This window comes from Pteropus alecto, unplaced genomic scaffold, assembly GCF_000325575.1.
Source record: "Pteropus alecto unplaced genomic scaffold, ASM32557v1 scaffold45, whole genome shotgun sequence".
Taxonomy (NCBI): domain Eukaryota; kingdom Metazoa; phylum Chordata; class Mammalia; order Chiroptera; family Pteropodidae; genus Pteropus; species Pteropus alecto.
Window position 1 is genome coordinate 33020034 of NW_006442491.1, and position 17388 is coordinate 33037421.

The following is a 17388-nucleotide window of genomic DNA, read 5'->3' on the forward strand; positions in this document are numbered from 1 at the left end:
GAACAGTGAGCGCACAGCCCCAGAGGCGGGAATGTGTCTGTCCTGTTGGAAGAAAGCAAGGCGGCCAGAGTGGCCGGAGCTGAGTGGGAGGAGGAGAGAGAGGAGATGAGAACCGAGAGGGAACAGGGGACCAGGGCATGGAAGGCCAGGTGGCACACGGCTCAGGGGACCCCTGACTATGTTCAGCCATGTTTTGTTCACTCTTCCAGAACCTGACAAAGGACCGTCCGTTCTTCTAATTAGAAACAGGCAGAATTCCAGCGCCTCCTCTCAGGTTGAATGGTTGAAACATAAGAAGATGGAGGATGTGCTTTGTAAGACTGTCCCCCGGGTGGCCAGTTGAACGTTCCGGGCCTCTTCATAACCAGGAGCGCACTCCAAATGCGTCTCTACCTAGGGCAGGTGGTAACCAAGCCCCGCCTACCTGGGTGATGCAGAGACTGAGTGCATTCTCGGACAAGGTCAAAGGGAGCACCATACATTCCAGGTGAGGAGTGGGGGTGGGCTGGATGGCAGCAGATGTCCAAGTGACACCCTAACGGGTCAGTGGCACATGGCAGTCAAGCTCTCAGGGGGATTTGGTGAGAGAACAAGGCTCCGGCCCATCCCAGAGACCTGACAGCAGGACGTTCTACTGCGGTCAGCCACCCAAGGAGGCTACTTTTCAGACCCCCTTTCTCTTTTTCTAAGACCCAAGGGGATCGCTGAGTCCATGAACCTTTGATCCTGCTTTGGTTGTCAATTAGCCAATAGTCTCTGACTCTCGTGGGCGTTTCTCCCATACCAGGTACAAATGGCCAAGTGCTGTGGACCACAAGCTTGCTGGCCTCCACTTCCTCAACGTGGTTACAGGCTCGGCAGTTCAAAAACATTTATTCAAGAAGGTTCTAAACTGCATGGCTGGATCTGCCTCGACTGGCGACGTGGGGACTGATGGGTCTTTACACAAGGTTTCTTCTCTTTTCTGCGGCATTTTAGGGACGTTTCATAAAAAAAAAGTAATGCCTTGCCTGGATTTCCTTACCCGATGATGAGGAATCCTTGGTAGAGAGGAACGGAGGCGAAGTAAAACACGGAGGAGAAGACAGCCTGTGCCGAGGAGGAAGAAGGTGTTACCCAGAATCGGGACAAAAGCCCTACGTTTATGTCCATACAAACGGCACCCAACACATACGGAGCACTTCCTCTACACCCGCACTGTCACAAGTGCGCTCGGCCTCACACAACCCTAGGAAGGAGGTACTGTCATCGTCCCCATTGGATAGATGAGAACCGAAAGGCACAGAGAGGCTAGGTGACTTGCCCGAGATCACACAGCTCCTAAGTGACAGAGCCGGGGGTCACACTCGAGGAGTTGAGCTCCAGAGTCCACTCTCAGACCCTCTGTGAACATTTAATCAAGTTCCACGAGCTAGACCCAGCCACACTTTGCATATGAGCTCAGTGAATCTCCAGAGCCACTCACGAGACTGAGTCCTCATGTCACGTGCATTCTACAGAAGGGGAAACTGAGCATGTCAATGGCACTTTGGGACTCTAGTCCACCCGTCTCCAGAGCCCACGCTCCTAGGAGGTCAGAATTACTGCCTTTCCGGGTGTGCAACTGGTAAGTTGGCATACATAGGGAAACCAACATGGAAAACTATCCTGCGTCGTGAGGCTATATTCCAGTTCCCCTGGACGGTGGGGTTGCAGAGGTGGCTTTACTTTTTATGCTACATGTTTCAGTATTTTTCCAATTTTTACAAATTGCAATTAGACAAAAGCAATAAAGGTAGTTACAAATCTTTACAAATCTTTACTGCCTGATTGGGAATCTATTAGCTATTGGCAGTGAGAAATAGGCTGGGCGATCAAATCCGGCCTGTGCTCTGTTGCTTTCTTCTCTGGACATCTACAGAAGGAAAGTGGTCTCCAGACTAATTTCTATTAGTATAAAACCAAAGGGAGACCAGAGACAACTGCCATCTGGAGGCTTTTTAAAAACGGAACACGGGGAGGAAGGCTGAGCAGACCAGTGATTAGAAAGGGTGTCTAACCAGAAATGTCTCCCTCTCATCACCTGTTAGGGGTGTTCACTTGGCACCAGGCCACGGTCATGAGCAGCTGTGGCTGCACCCTGGTCGTGATTTCAGAATTGAAAGTTAACAGCCACTTTTCAAATGACCTTTCATCCAGACTGGACCGCTGCAGAGAAAGAATGGGTGTACAATGTCGAAAGCCTGGTGTCTAGTTTTGCAAATCGACATCAAGAGCCTCTTTGTCTAAAAGGGTAGGGCTGACCGTTAAAAGCCTTCATCTTGGAAAGAGGACGATGGGGAAAATAAAAACGCTATGTCCATATGTATCGAAGACAGATGCCAAGGTGCGATGCTAACGGGGACTTGTGCTCAGCCAGCCATTTTCAGCACAGTGGACAGGGGTCACGGGCATTTTCCTGCAGGACAAAGAACAATTTCTCCTTGTGGGATATTTTTTTCTGAATCGATGTTCATGGCATTACAGAAGTCAGCTCATCTAGGCCAGCTCTTACGTATCGGCCCAGGGATGAGCTGATTAATTGCCCAGTGATTAAAACCGTAGGACTATCCAGTTCGTTTGATGAGCTAACATAAATTATAATGAACCATACCAGCTGTTTAGATTTACATCATGTTGATGAAAATCACTTTAAGGCTCCTACACTCATAAATGCAGCAGATATTAAAAACATACAGTCACCCCCAAAGGGCATGGATGAGGCCAGTGGAGGAAGAATTCTCACGAGCACAGAGCCGCATTGCCCGATGCATTCTCAAAGGCAGCCTAGCACGCCTTCTGCCTTTCACGTATGATTAATCACTTCCCCCGCAAATTAAAAGGTCACCTTATTTTACATATCATCCTGTTTTGTTTTTGTTCATCACGGTCAGGATGCCTTCAGCACCTGATCCCTTATAAAACTCTCTGTTTTTCAAAGCAGCCGTGTTCGAGAGGCAAGGGAGGTCTCATCATCCCCGTTTCACAGGTGCAAAGACTGAGACCCCGGGGTAGCAGACGACATGCTCAAGGTCTCACGGATACAGCAAGTCCTCACTCAACACTGTCGACAGGTTCTGCGACTTTAAGCAACAGGACGTACACCGACACCAATTTTTGCCATAGGCTAATTGGCTTAAAAAGGAGTTAAGTTCCCACGGCATCTCACCAACACACGTCATAATGAAACGACGTTGAACAAATCGGTATCATTCAAGGACCTATGTTCTCGCCTCCGGGGGTGTCCCCACCCAAATGCTGACAGAGGAAAATCAGTGGACAGTTTTTCAACACCTAAAATGTTTTCTTTCCTTCCTTTCAGCCTTCTTGCTAGTACACAGTTAACTGCTGCAGCCCGTTCTGCATCACAGATACCCAAGGACGAGGCCTTGATGAAGGGCACAGGGAGGAGTCCCCGTGCCGGAGCAGACTAAACCCCTGAGGGACACTGAACCAATTCCTTACCCTGAGCCTCGGACTCCCTACCAGCAAAATGGGCACAGGCTACTGTGAGGATTGCACCAGACACTGTATTGTGAACTTAGCCAGACACCCAGCATCTAGAAATCACTCAGAAAGAGCAAGTGAGCCTTCGTTTGTGGTTACCCTCTGCTGGCCCTTATTTCTGCATGTGGAAAACTCGGTACGCACTCGGCATTTTACGCTGTGTTTTTTTTTTTGTCTCTGGCGAGCCAATTACAAAAATTCGCTCCCAATGATAACAACTCTGGTCATTTACGTGACACCCATTTCGTGCCAAGCACTGAAAGGCAGCGCTGCCGATGTCCACGTGCACTCCACACGGCAGACATGGTCTTCACCTGCTAGGAGAGGAAAGACCTCATGCAATCTGCGGTCCATCAGCTGCAGTGTGGCCGCGCGCACCTGTGTAGAGATGCCAGCTGCACACCCACCTGCATGGTGCTGATACAGAGGCTCCTGTGAATCACGAACTGGCTGAGGGCGGCCGAGCGCTTGTAGCTGTTGCGACCGTGTACCATGAGCAGCCGGCCAAGATGCTTGAACTGAGTGATGGAGAAGTCCGAGGCCAAGGCAGCCTGTTTTCCTTCCTAAAATCCAATGAAATCGGGCACCGTCAGAAGCACGAGAGGTCAAGGCAAACACATTTTTTTTTTTAATTGAAAAAGCAAGACACTGTAAGGAGATCTTTGAAGAACTTCAAAAAAGAGACTCTTTGGTTTCAAGCTATACACAGTTGGTGGTCCCCATCTAAATTTGATTTTAAAAAGAGGAATTTATTTAAATAAAAAACATTCCGAATCACAGTCAGAATTTGGAGGTCAAATGGATCTAGTATTAAGCCTGAGGCTAAGGCCCGCTCCATAATGTGCATCAGAAGCAAAGAGTCATTCAAAGATAGATGTTTTACAGCACCCGGTCTCCTTAAGAGTTAAATGCAGAGCGGGGCAAATCAGATGCTGTGAAGGGTAGTAAATGGCACCTTCCTGAACACACAGCTTTGCACATTTACAGAAGTGGAAATAATTTATAGTGCAACCATATAATGGAATTTTGTAATTGTAAAGTTATATAAAGGTACACGACAGATGCCACGCGCAGGGCAGACGGACATCAGGGCCCCCGACGTGACACAACAGGAAGACACAAACTCCCCTTCGGTGCTACTCACACCAAAAACACAGAACCTGCAGTAAATCCCTCTGACACAGAGACATCATGGGACAGTCTACATCTGTCCTGAACGCTTCAAAAACATCGATGGTGTTACAAACACTCCTCCTCCCCCAAAAAAAGAAAAGATGGAGAAAAGTGTTCTAAAGAAGATTAAAGAGACACGAAGACATGCTAATAAATGCAATATGTGATCCTTCACTGGTTGCTATGATTTTTTTTCCTTAAAAAAGCATTTTGAGGACAACTGAGGAAATGAGACTGTGAAAATTATGTATTATTATTATATCGACATTACGTTTGGAGAGAGAAATAACGTTTCTTGCGTAGAAAAATGGCCCTTGTTCTTAAGAGGTCCACGCCGAAGTATTTAGGGGTACCATATCTGCAACTGACTGTCAACTGATTTGGGGGGTGGGGGGCGGAGACAGAGAATGTGGCAAATGTTAGCAAGTTAAAGCAATTAAAGCAAAGAGTAGACAGGAATGCATTGTTCTATTTCAGCTTTGCTGAAGGAGTGACATTTTTCAAAATAGAAAGTTTGAGGGAAGGTAAAAAAATGAGAGATCTACATGTTCTGACATGGAAAAAAATCCAAAATATCACAGATTTAAGCTGAATTAAAAATGGATAGTATAATGACTTTAATTTAAAATTGTACACGAAATTGTATATGTGCATGTGTAAGATATGTGTGTGTATATATATTTATATGTGTGTATATATATGATATATACATACCCGTAACCAATAATATACGCACAGGCAAAAATTCTGGAAGAATAATCAATGTGACTAGTTTGATGCCGCTATTTAAAAGAAAGGATGTACTTTATCCATTTCTAAACTGTTTTAATTTTTTACAGTGACTTTTACTTATTCCTTTTATACTCAAAAAAAAAAAAAAGGAATGTGATTTTAAGGGAAAATGTTTCAGTTCTACATAGAAATGTGTAAAGAATTCTATTAAACTCAAGTGTGCATCTTAAAAACCTCCGTTAAAGGAACCTCATATAGACGTCAGACTGAACATCTCATTCAAAGATCAGTTATCGGTTAACAAAACTGTCAAGTTGGATGAGAATGTGACAACCAGGGCGGGTGGGAAAGGGAAGGGGCCCGCGGAGCAGGCGAACTCACGGGGACGTGGAAGGAAATGGACGAGGGAGCGTCCCCGGGCCTCGCTCAGGGCCCCTGTGCTCCTATTTTACACACAGTTCTAACGAAGTCGGTGACCACTATTCTCGCCGAGACTCATTTAGAGCCGGAGTCCCCAACCCCCAGGCCGTGGACGGGGACCACCAGTCCATGGCCTGTTAGGGCCACACAGCAGGAGGTGAGCGGCCAGCCAGCGAGCACAGCTTCATCTGTATGTGCAGCCGCTCCCCAGCACCAGCATCGCCGCCTCAGCTCCACCTCAGGTCATCGGGCGTTAGATTCTCCTAGGAGCACCGGTCCCTGATGCCACAAAGGTTGGGGACCGCTGCTTCAGAGGGCACGAATATAGAACGAGCAGAATAAACCACGGGAGGCAAGCACAAGAGCACCGGTCCCTGATACCACAAAGGTTGGGGACCGCTGCTTCAGACGGCACAAATTTAGAACGAGCAGAATAAACCACGGGAGGCAAGCACACAGTTGACAAGGGAAGAGACAGAAAAACTATGCTCTTAACACACACTAGAAATAACTGTGGCTGTCGAGGCCTTTTAGCGAGGGGCAAACCATGCCACCTTCTTCTACGATTCCCAAGAGGTCAACACACACAGCATTCGTCTGTAAGACACAGGAATGGATTCCGACCTCCAGGTCATGAGACTAGGTAATTAGGATGCACAGCAATTCCCAAGAGGTCAACATTCGTCTGTAAGACACAGCGGAATGGATTCTGACTTCCAGGTCATGAGACTAGGTAATTAGGATGCACAGTTCCTTCTGTTTCACGCTTCTAATCTAGCAGCACGAAAGCTGTGTCTTTGAGGAGAGAGAAACCCTAGCGAGTAGAGCAGAGTGGCCCCCAGCCCGGCGACACAGCACCTACCACCTTCGCTCCAAGCGCTTGGCGACAGGTGGCCTCCCCTCACGTGCTCACCTTGCCCTCGACGCCCACGCCGCAGTCGGATTCCTGAATCATGCTGACGTCATTGCCTCCGTCACCTGAGGGTCACACGGACCAGAGAGAAAAGCCGGGAGATGGGGGAGAGGCGAGAAACGGAACCCCCACATTTCATTCTGACGTTCCGTAATCATACGTGTTTTCCCTGCAACGAATGCTTGCTAACTGCTTTTTCTGCTCTGCTCCGTTTAACCACGCCACGACCTGCGGTATCGGGCTCCTATTTTACAGAGGAGCTGAGTCACAGGGACCAGGTGACTGGCTGAGGGTCCCAGCCCCGCCTCTGAGCCGCGCCATGTCACCACTTATCAGCAATGACGGACATCGCACCTTTGAACGTTTACTGGGCACTGTGGCAACGAGCACTTTTTAAATGCCACCCCGTTTAATCCTCGCACGCACCCCTGGAGGAAAACGCTGTGACTACTCCTTTCTTTCTGCCAATGAGCAGACTGAGACTCGGACGGGGGAAGGAAGCCACTGGGCACCCGGCCAGCGAAAATCAGCAGAGCGAAACCCAGACCCAGCTCCTCGGTGTGTGGTCTTCACCCCGCCTCTCAGTGCTGCGTCCCGTCCCGTGTCACTGGCAGAGGAACTGCAAGCTAAGGAGAGGAGCCCCCGGGCACACTTACCTACTCTTCCTCAAAGGGAAACAGTAAAAATAATAGTTGTAACAAAAAGAGAGCCAAGTCTGTGTGGGGAGGACACCGCGGCCCGAGTAAAGTAGCCTGGGGAATCCGAAGAACACGGCGGCGGGGTCCGATCATCCTTACGGAAAACGGATCCCGCCCGCCACGGGGACAGGGCCTGGCAGCCACCTACCGACGGCACAGGTGAGCTTTCCTGTGCGTTCCTGGAGCAGGCGCACGATCTGGGCCTTCTGGGTGGGGGCGCAGCGGCAGCAGACCACGGCCGGGCACTGGCAGGCCAGCTCCATGAACTCGTACTCATAGTACTTGAGGCAAACCTGTTGGGGGCGGCGAGGCGGGTGGGTTGGCCAAGGTCGCGTCCCCCACGCCCGCAGGAAGGGGCGCGCTCCTGGGAGGACCCGCCTGGCGAGGTCCCTGTACCCACCTCCAGGGAGTCCCCAGAGATGACCAGGGCACAGTCATGCTTCCTGCGGAAGGCATTCAGCTCGAGGTGGGCCTCGCCGCGGTTGGTCACCTGGAAGAGAAAACGGGTGTGGGAGGCCTTGCTCTCCACGGAACAAACAGTGGCTTCCTGGAGCTGGTGTGAAGACAATGGCCACGCCGGCCAAGGAACCCTGCCCCTCCCCTGCCACCCGTGCCAAATCAAACCCTGTTATGATTCTGTGGGAACTGGGACAGCCCGTATACCAACCGTCACCTTGCATTTCCGCCAGGACGGCTGTGACCCACATAAGAAAAGCAAGAGCTAAAACCAACTGCGCCTTCTTCTGTGCCAGGCCCTGCGGTCAGCGTGCCTCACAGATCGTCCCCATTTACTGCTCGCGAGGACCCAGCAGGGTGCCCAACAGTGACAGCTCCCTTTACTCGTGAGGGAATGGAAGCAAGACAAGATCTCGCAGCCTGCCTAAGTGGCACGGCTAGGACGCCCTGGAGCTGGCAGCGGCAGCCAGCAGGGACGGCCAGCTTTTCTGTAAAGGCCCAGATGTTAACTACCGTAGGCTCCGTACACCTGACGGTCTGTCACAGCCACGCGACTCTGCTGGGGTAGTGCCTGAGTGGCCTCAAACAGTATGTAAACGGATGGCTGTATCTGCGTTTAAATAAAATTTTATTTACCAAAACAGGTGGCCAGCACATGGGCCACAGCTTGCGACCCCTGAATTCTAGAACATAGTCGACTCTCATTATCTGCGATCGTCACATTCTACAAAGTCACCGTGAGCACTGAATGAGTGAACAGTAAACCACTGCTCTTCGGGGACACACAGGGCTAGCTAGGTTCCTGCCAGCCTCTGGTCACAATATTTTTGTCAAGTGATCAATAGATAACCTGGTTTTACATGCGTTTCTGTTTAAAGGCATCTTTTAAAAATACACGTTGTTGACTTGTTACGATGGAACTCATGGCCAGCAGCGCTGGAACGCATGCCTGACCGAAGCTCACCTAACACACATAGTATCTCTGTGGGGCACATTGCCACCCTCCTGAACTTCAGCCCTGTGCTGGGGGCCATTTTACACAGCGAAGTTGCCAACAAAAAGCACGAAAGTGAGGGAAAAACTGGCATTAAGTAGACCGTGAAAAGGACACTTGTGTACAGCATGAGAGTTGAAACGAGACAGCAGGGCGTCACCTTGTCTGACCTCAGCTGGAACGCGCACCTGTCCATAAGTGACTCTGAAAGCACCGAGGGTGAGCAGGCGAATGCACAAATACAGAATCCACGAGGGTCGAGTGTATCTGCCTCTCCGCACAATGCCATTTGTGCTGTTCCCAAAACTACTGGATTTCTTGAAGCTTCTGTGACCAAAGGCAGGGGCGAGGGGCAGATCTCCCAAAACATTTAGAGCCCCTGTACTTCTGTGTGCCATGGACCAAAGGCAGGGGTGAGGGGCAGATCTCCCAAAACATTTAGAGCCCCTGTAGTTGTCTGGCACAGTGGCTCTGATTTCGGATACATGGGACAGGTGCATCCTGCCCCATTGGGTGCCCAGTGCTCACCTCCCAACTCGGCAAGGCCAGTCACAGCCCCTGGCTTCCGGCCTTGGAGTGGCTCCTTCTGTCTGCAGTGGTTGGCACAAGTTCTTGCCACAAGGGCAGGAAATTTCTCATGTGCCCATGCAACACACCTCCTTCTAAAGGCTCCTAGAGGTATTCCTTCAGGAGGGCACACAGGACAACACCTGTGATCTGGAATTTATTCCTTAACCGAGGACTTCAAGGGAATCCTGGACTCACAGGTACAGTTTCGCATGTAGGAGCTTACCCACATCCTACCTGTCGTCAGCTTTTCAAGGGACCACGACTCCCACCAGGTTAAGGGCAGCGTTAACCCCGGGCTGTAATGAGGTGTCCTTGAACCACCCCCGGAAGGAGCCCGTTAGCTTCACCTGGGTCATTAATTCCACCCAAACGAACGACGGAAGCCCTGCTTCCCCCGAGGTGGTCACTGTGCTTCTCCTTCCCCTCGTTAGGGGTTCACTCGAGGTGATGAGGTTACGGGGCAAACGGAGGCATCACCCCCACGAGACCCCAGAGCAGAAAACGCTTTACCAGCCGAAACACGTGGATGTCCTGGTTTCTGGTCACCAGATGTGCATTCTTCGCTGTGCACGTAGCTGTCTCCAGCTTGTCCCCCGTCAGCATCCAGACCTGAAATCACGGCATGAAAGGGGACCTCTCTGTCAGTGTCTGAGGCCGGCCCGTCACCTACGTCAGCTGAGTTTCTAAGAACATTGAGCTGAACTTGGTATGCCCCATTTACTTCCTCGAGGCTCATGGTTGTCCCCCATGCACCGCAGGAAACACCCAGTTCAGGGGCTTCAGGACACCAAGTGACCACTGCTGGTGGCATCAAAAGCTGGTGTGATGCTTTTCATACCTTAGACCCTAATCACAAAGCAGAAAACCGTCTGGCCACACACTTCAGGAGATATCATGAAGCGAGGCCTCTGACCTCATAATCCCCCTTCTGGGAACTTTTCTTAAAGCAATAAATAACCTCGAAGAAGGGGAAGCCTGCTGGGATGAGGGGTCACTTCCGTGTCCGACAGGAAACACTGACTTGTGACATTACAGATGGTCTCGCTGCGTGGCTGGAAGCCCCGTGTGTAATCTCGCGAAGGTTAACCCTGACTCTAAAACCACGTCAAGTTCTTCTACACCTCCTAACGAATCATTCTGCACATCACTGCTGCGGGCTCAGAGAGAGTAGGTGACTTGCCCCAAAGCCACACTGCTAGCAGCTGTCCCAACCAGAATCCGGGTGTTCCAAGTCTAAATAGAACATGCTTTGTACTCTGCTGATTTACCCTTTAGCACTTTGTTCTCTTTGCTCCCACCAGGGAGGGGCCTTAGAGCCACCAGACAAAAGAACTCTGGGCAGAGAGGAAGTCTAGGAAGGAAAAAAACGCAGCTTCCCACGTGCCCGCCATGCCAGGCGCCCAGCGAGCGCTGCTCAGACGCAGTGTGTTTTACCTTCGCCGTAACTTTATGAGGCAAGAAAAGGAAGCACTGAGGAGCCAGGCCACTGACCAAGGGACACAGAATTTGTCAGTGGAGAGGCAGGACTTAAACCCAGGCAGTACGGTGGCCGGGATGAAGGCCCCAGGCCCACCTGGGGGCCTTGCCTCTGGGTTTGGCCCTAATGCGTGTGAGCCTTCTCCCTCAACGTCCCATCTGGCCTCAAAAACAATACTGTTCTAAGTGGTCCCAGTTTGGTGCCAGTTTTCAGGGTTTTCTGTGAGAGAGCACATGCCAAACACGGAGCCAGGAGGCTCAGGTTCTAGAAAACCCCCAGAAGTCATCAGCACGCCATATGGCTCCTCGTGTCCCACGTTGAGACAATAGGAAAGAAGTGCCCAGACCCGAGCCCCATTCCCGGTGCCACACGTCCCCGTGGGAGAAGCTGGGCAGTGCGGCCACCCCGCTCGGCCTTGGCTATTGCAGCTGGAAAGGGGCCGCAGTGGGGTGTTTTCGAGTTCTACCCTCTTCTGGCCTGTGAGAGGCCATACCCTAGACCCTAATCACAAACCACCTGGGCCCCCCACACTCCCCCTCCCCTCCCATGTAACCAGGGAAACCAGAAAGAGAAGTCCAGTCCACGCTCAGTAAAACAGCTCATCACTGGGAGAGAATCGTTTTGAAGAGGAGAAAATTCTCAGGACCAAGTCAGGAGCAGAAGCTGGAATCTCCAAAACTCCGGGAGGAGAGGTCTTAGAAAGGGCCAGCGACAAAGTTTAAAGACCACTATGCAACAGGAAGTGGCCCGTCTGAGGTCAGACTGTTTTCCCAAAACTGGGATCTCGCTGGCAATTTCCCGTGAGCCAAAGGTCCATGACAGCATTCAATTTACAAACCTCCGTGGAGCTCCTTTATTATGGTGGGCCCAATCCGCGTGCTCACATGGCCCCGCTCACAAGACTTTTGCCAAATGCAGGCCCAAGGGTGCAGCGAGAGCTGCTCTGAGGCGGAGGCAGGTGGCAAACGTGCAGGAACAGGGTTTCAGGAGCTTGGAGCCAAGGAGCCAGCTGATCCTGTGCCACGGCCCACTAATGTGGAGCCTGCTCCCCGGCGCCCTCTCCTGGTCTCTCCCCATTAAATGAGTGGATGCATATTTTGGGGCCCCAAATAGTAGAGTAGATGTGGATGTGGATGTGGATGTGGATGTTGGACGTTGTGTTGTGTTGGATGTTGGAGGTTGGAGGTTGGATGTTGGATGGTGGATGTTGGATGACGTTGGATGTTGGAAGTTGGATGATGTTGGATGTTGGATGTTGGATGATGTTGGATGTTGGATGTTAGAAGTTGGATGTTGGATGTTGGATGTGGGATGTTGGATGACGTTGGATGTTGGATGACGTTGGATGTTGGATGATGTTGGATGTTGGATGATGGATGTTGGATGATGTGGATGATGTTGGATGTTGGATGATATTGGATTTTGGATGATGTTGGATGATGTTGGATGTTGAATGATGTTGGATGTTGGATGTTGGATGTTGGATGATGTTGGATGTTGGAAGTTGGATGTTGGATGCTGGATGATGTTGGATGTTGATGCTGGATGTTGGAAGTTGGATGTTGGATGTTAGATGATGTTGGATGTTGGATGATGTTGGATGTTGGATGATGCTGGATGCTGGATGTTGGATGTTGGAGGATCTTGTATGCTGGATGTTGCTGGATGTTGGATGTTGGATGATGTTGGATGTTGGATGTTGGATGATGTTGGATGATGCTGGATGATGTTGGATGATGTTAGATGTTGGATGTTGAATGTTGGATGTAGGATATAGGATGTAGATGTTGATGTAGATGTAGATGTAGATGAATGTAGATGTAGATGTAGATTAAATAAATATAAACATAAACATAAACATAAACATAAATATAAATATAAATATGGCAGTTCGTTGGGGCAGGCAGCCACTCCGTGGGGTGGTCACTCATTCACCCAGACCAAAAGAAAGACAGCTGGCTGGCCGGTCACTCAACAGGAATACAACGAACACCCTAAGCATGCTGGACGTGGCTTAGTACTGAGGGATAAGGAGACACATGCAGTCCTGCCTTCATGGAGCTCGGCCCGGTGGGGGAGATGGCCAGTGACAGCAAACATGCGAGACTTCAGGGCAGGAAGTGAGACAGGGCCACAGACATGGCCCCCGCACTCCTGGCTCCCTCTACAACAACGTCCACCACCCTCCCCTCTCATTTTTACACTCTGCTAGAGAGAGAACTGGTCTAATTCCGGAACTCATTTCCGTGTGGCCAGTCATGTGGCAGCCGGGTCGTAGGCAGGTCACCCTACCTTGATGCCCGCATTCCTCAAGATCTCCAGAGTGGGCCTCACGTCCGCCTGCAGCTGGTCCTCCACGCCCGTCAGGCACAGCAGCTCCATCTCCATCTCCAGGCTCTCGATCACCGTGGCCACTTTGAGAGAGCGGTCGTGCACACTCAGCTTGGCCTGGACATAGCGGGCCTGGGACACACCAGGGGACACGGTCACAGCTTAGGGTGGGGAGGAACGAGGCTGGCTGACTGACTGACATGGAGAGTGGAATGGGCTGTGCCTGACCCCAACATGGCACGTGGGAGGGGGGGCTCAACGGGGCGAGACGGGGCTTCTGGCCTCCTTCCAAGTGCATCAGCCCAGACCCTGGAGCTGAATAGAGCCGCGTTCCACCCTCAGTTTGACAGTCACCTGCCGGCAACTTCCAGAAAGTCACTTAACTTCTCTGAGCCTCAACTGTTTTCATCCATGAAGCAGCAACAACAGTCCCAACCTCGTTGGGCTGCTGCAAGGATTGGGAAGTCAAGATCAAGAAAACCAGTAGATCCTCCCACACAAAACACACGCCTCGTAACCAAGAACCCTTGACCACTGCTTTCCATGAACACAAGTCCCACTTCTGCAGACCGTCCACCCGACCCCTGTGCTCATCCTTCTCTAGCCTGCTGGCAAAGACCTCGATGAAAATCAAAACCCCCCAATGGGCTGACAAGAACTTATGCCTTTAAAATGGAAAGGGAGGTAGAATTGATCAGGGCTAGAAATCCTGTTAAATAAAACTTTACGAAGAACTCAAACGCGGAGAAGAGGCAGACCCAAGGGCGGTCCCTCTGGGTGGAGCAGGACAAGGGCCCCAGGCCTGTCCCCCCCTCTCACCTCTCCGTTCCTCCTGCCTCTGGCTTTATGCCAGGACTGGGGACACCACAAGGACCCTTCCCCTCAGGGGACACAAAATCTATGGGACAAAATGACAGTAAAGAAGACGTACTTATCCTTGGCTGTGAAAGTCAAAGATTTAGTTCAACTCCATCAATATTTTACAGCTTTAAGAAAATCAGGTCTCCAAGAGGGTGATTCATTTCAAATTTTCCAGAAGGTATACTATGTGCCAATGGCTATCCTACACATTGGCCATACAAGAGCCAAGCAGAATGACAAAGTGTCCGCTCTCAAAAAGATTTTATTCCAGAAAAGAGATTAAGAACGTTACACACACACACACACATACACACACACACACACACACACACACACACACACACACACACGCAAGGTCATTACAGACGTTGATAAGTGTAATGAAGAAAGTTAAACGGGGTAATGGGTAAAGAGTGATAAGGTGGGGCTGCCTGGGATGGGGAGTCCAGGAAGACTTCTCGGAGGCGGCGGCATTTGAGCTGCGAGCCAAAGGAAGCGAGGGAGTGGGCCGTGGAGCTCTGTCCGGGAACAGTGAGTTCCGTCCGGGCAGAGCGAAGAGCAAGTACAAAGGCCCCGCGGCAAACGTGAACCCAGCGCCCTCCGGAACGATGTCAGCATGGCTGGAGCCCAGTGAGCAGGGGGAAACGGGAGGGGGACGTCGGGGAGGTGGGCGGGGCTGAGAGGATGCTGGAACGGCCACAGAACCACTCACTTCGAAGTCCTGATACTGCTCCTCGGCTAGAGACTTCTTCGCCACCACGAGCACCCGAAGCCCTTCTCGTGCCATATTTCCACACTGAAAAGAAGATCGCGGTCAGCGGACGGTCACCTGAGGGCCCCCAAGCCCCCGGCTGGAGCCCAAGGGGACAGGCCCCTCCCAAGGGGCCAGCGAGGTGGCAGATCAGAACGTCACTGTCCCCTAAAGCAGTCTTCCCTGGGAAAACCCCCTGCAGGGGAGGCTGCGCGTGGCAGCTGCGGGCCAAGCACGGCCTCCATGCCGTCGTCTGTGACCGGCACAGCGTGCGTTCCGAAATTTAAGTCAACATTGTAAGATTGCACAGACAAAGCTGAATTTCAGGCTTGGTGGAGACATTGCACCTCTGACAAAAGTGTTCCCAAATAACGACCATCGATGATGGCTGCAATGCGGCTGCTTCCCCTGTGCTCCCAGAAAGCATAGCTGTCGAGTGGAGAAGCCAACACGTGGAACACACAAAGTGCGACCCTGTCGGAAAACCCGTCCCGGCCAGTTTTCATTTATTCAAGGTACCTGCCTGGCCCTAGTGGGCACTGGGGTTTGCAAACTCCCTAAGTGAAAATATAATGTTACTGGAATGCAACACGTGAACTGCCCACTGGGAGCTCAGAGATGAAATGTAAACGGCCTGACAGACCTGAGAGCTTGCGCCCTCCCTGCTGCTGCAGACTCCTTGGGTCACAGACCGAGACGGGCGGCCTGTGACGTGGTGGCCCCCAACGATCCCCACCTCCCGGCACCCACACCCTTGTATAATCACCTCCCTCGAGTGTGTGCCGGACCTAGTGACTTTCTCCCAACTGAACGTGGTGAAGGCGAGGGGCGGTCACCTTTGAGAACAGGTGACTTCTGTCTGTTCGCCCTTTCCCGCTCCCTCGTTTGCTCACTCTGACAGAGTCAGCTGCCACACGGTAAGATGGCCTATGCAGAGGCACACGTGGCAAGGGATGTGGTGGCCTCCAGCCGAACGGCCAAACAGCCGAATCCTGTGCACGACCACTGAGTGAGCTGGATGTGGGTCCCACCCCCGCTGAGTCTTCAGATGAGACCCCAGCCCCAGCTGACAGCTTGACCGTGGCCCACGAGAGACCCTGAGTGGACGACCCAGGCAAACTGTGCCCAGATTCCTGGCCCACAGCAATTACGAGAAATAAATGTGTGTTATGCTAAGCCACAATGTTTTGGGGTGATGTGTTATGTCGCTGCAAATAACGAATACAGAGACGCACCTCACCACCCCGTGCAAGGGGACACCTCCAGAACGTGCCACCGAGGCCTGGGTTTCCCTCTCCGGATCACACTCACCTCTTCCTCTAGCCAGTCATTGTACCGCACGATGCCGGCCATGACGACGTCCGCCCCCTTCATGTAGAACGTGATTTCCCCAGTGGATTCATCCTAGAGAGGGGCAGGAAGGCACGAATAACCAAGAGGAACCCCACTCTGCTCCGGTGCCCACGCCCCACGACAGACGGTAATCACAGCGTTCTTAGCGGACGGCGATGTCTTTTCTCTCGGCCAGAGATAAAAAGCGAGAGGGGGAACCTTCACTCCGGGGCAAAGGCCGCAGAAAACAGAAGAAAACGCAAAGCATTCAAACGATTGTTTAATTGTGAAAGCAAGATCAAAAGTGTTTAGGATCTGTTTTTACAGTGATGGACCGCCACGCTCTCAGATAACTTTCCGTCGATGTATTGGACCGTCGGTATCACCACACTGTGGTCCGCCCAAAGGAAATGGGCAAGAAGATAATTATCTAGACCAGGGCTTCTCAGCCCTGGCACCACGAACATTTGGCTGGAGCATTCTCTGCCGTGGGGGCCAGCCTGTGCCTTGGATGATATTTTGCAGCATCCCTGGCCCTCTACCCACTAGATGCCAGCGGCACCCGTCAAACAAAATGTGGCAAACGAAATGTCTCTAGACATTAACAAATGTCCCCTGAGAGGCAAACTCTTAGTTAAGAACTTGCTGATCTAGGTAATTCCAAACCCCTATGTGTACCTGAGAACTTAGCCTAGAGATCAGAGGACCCAGATTTTCAGTTCGCACTGACCAAATTTTCTGGGGAGCGGGTAAAACCACTGCACAGGCATCAAATGCTTGGACCCGGCACCAGCTCCTGGCTGATTCCCCACTGGACAAGCTACTTCTTTTCTCTAAACCTCAGTTTCCCCATTGGGAAAACAGGGATACTAAAAAGTCTTATCGCATAGGTTTTTGTGGCTTGCAAGAGGTCACCTACGTAGAGCACAAAGGGCCAGGTACACAGAAGATGCTTACGTAGCGTAATCATTCCTGTTTGGGTGACAGTAACTCCACAAGTCCCTTAGTCACATTGTATGTGGACAACAAGACTGATCAACCGAGAGGTTCTCAATGGGGCGATTTTGTCCCCCAGGGGATATGTGGCAATGCCTGAACACATTTTTGGTTGTCACGACCTGGGGGGGAGGGGGGTGCTGGCAACTAGTGGGTAGA

General features: G+C 51.4%; 1 protein-coding gene across 1 annotated transcript in view; it reads right to left on the reverse strand.

Moving 5' to 3' along the window:
- The window catches only part of ATP9A (ATPase phospholipid transporting 9A (putative)), a 109915-nt gene that overhangs the window by 4976 nt on the left and 87551 nt on the right, over positions 1-17388 (reverse strand). The window contains exons 16-24 of the mRNA XM_015597142.2: positions 16213-16305; positions 14863-14946; positions 13251-13421; positions 9992-10090; positions 7862-7951; positions 7610-7754; positions 6764-6828; positions 3933-4088; positions 1025-1089 (exon numbers count right to left, since the gene is read on the reverse strand). Coding sequence (XP_015452628.2) covers positions 1025-1089; positions 3933-4088; positions 6764-6828; positions 7610-7754; positions 7862-7951; positions 9992-10090; positions 13251-13421; positions 14863-14946; positions 16213-16305 — 968 coding nt within the window. The remainder of the gene's footprint in view (positions 1-1024; positions 1090-3932; positions 4089-6763; positions 6829-7609; positions 7755-7861; positions 7952-9991; positions 10091-13250; positions 13422-14862; positions 14947-16212; positions 16306-17388) is intronic.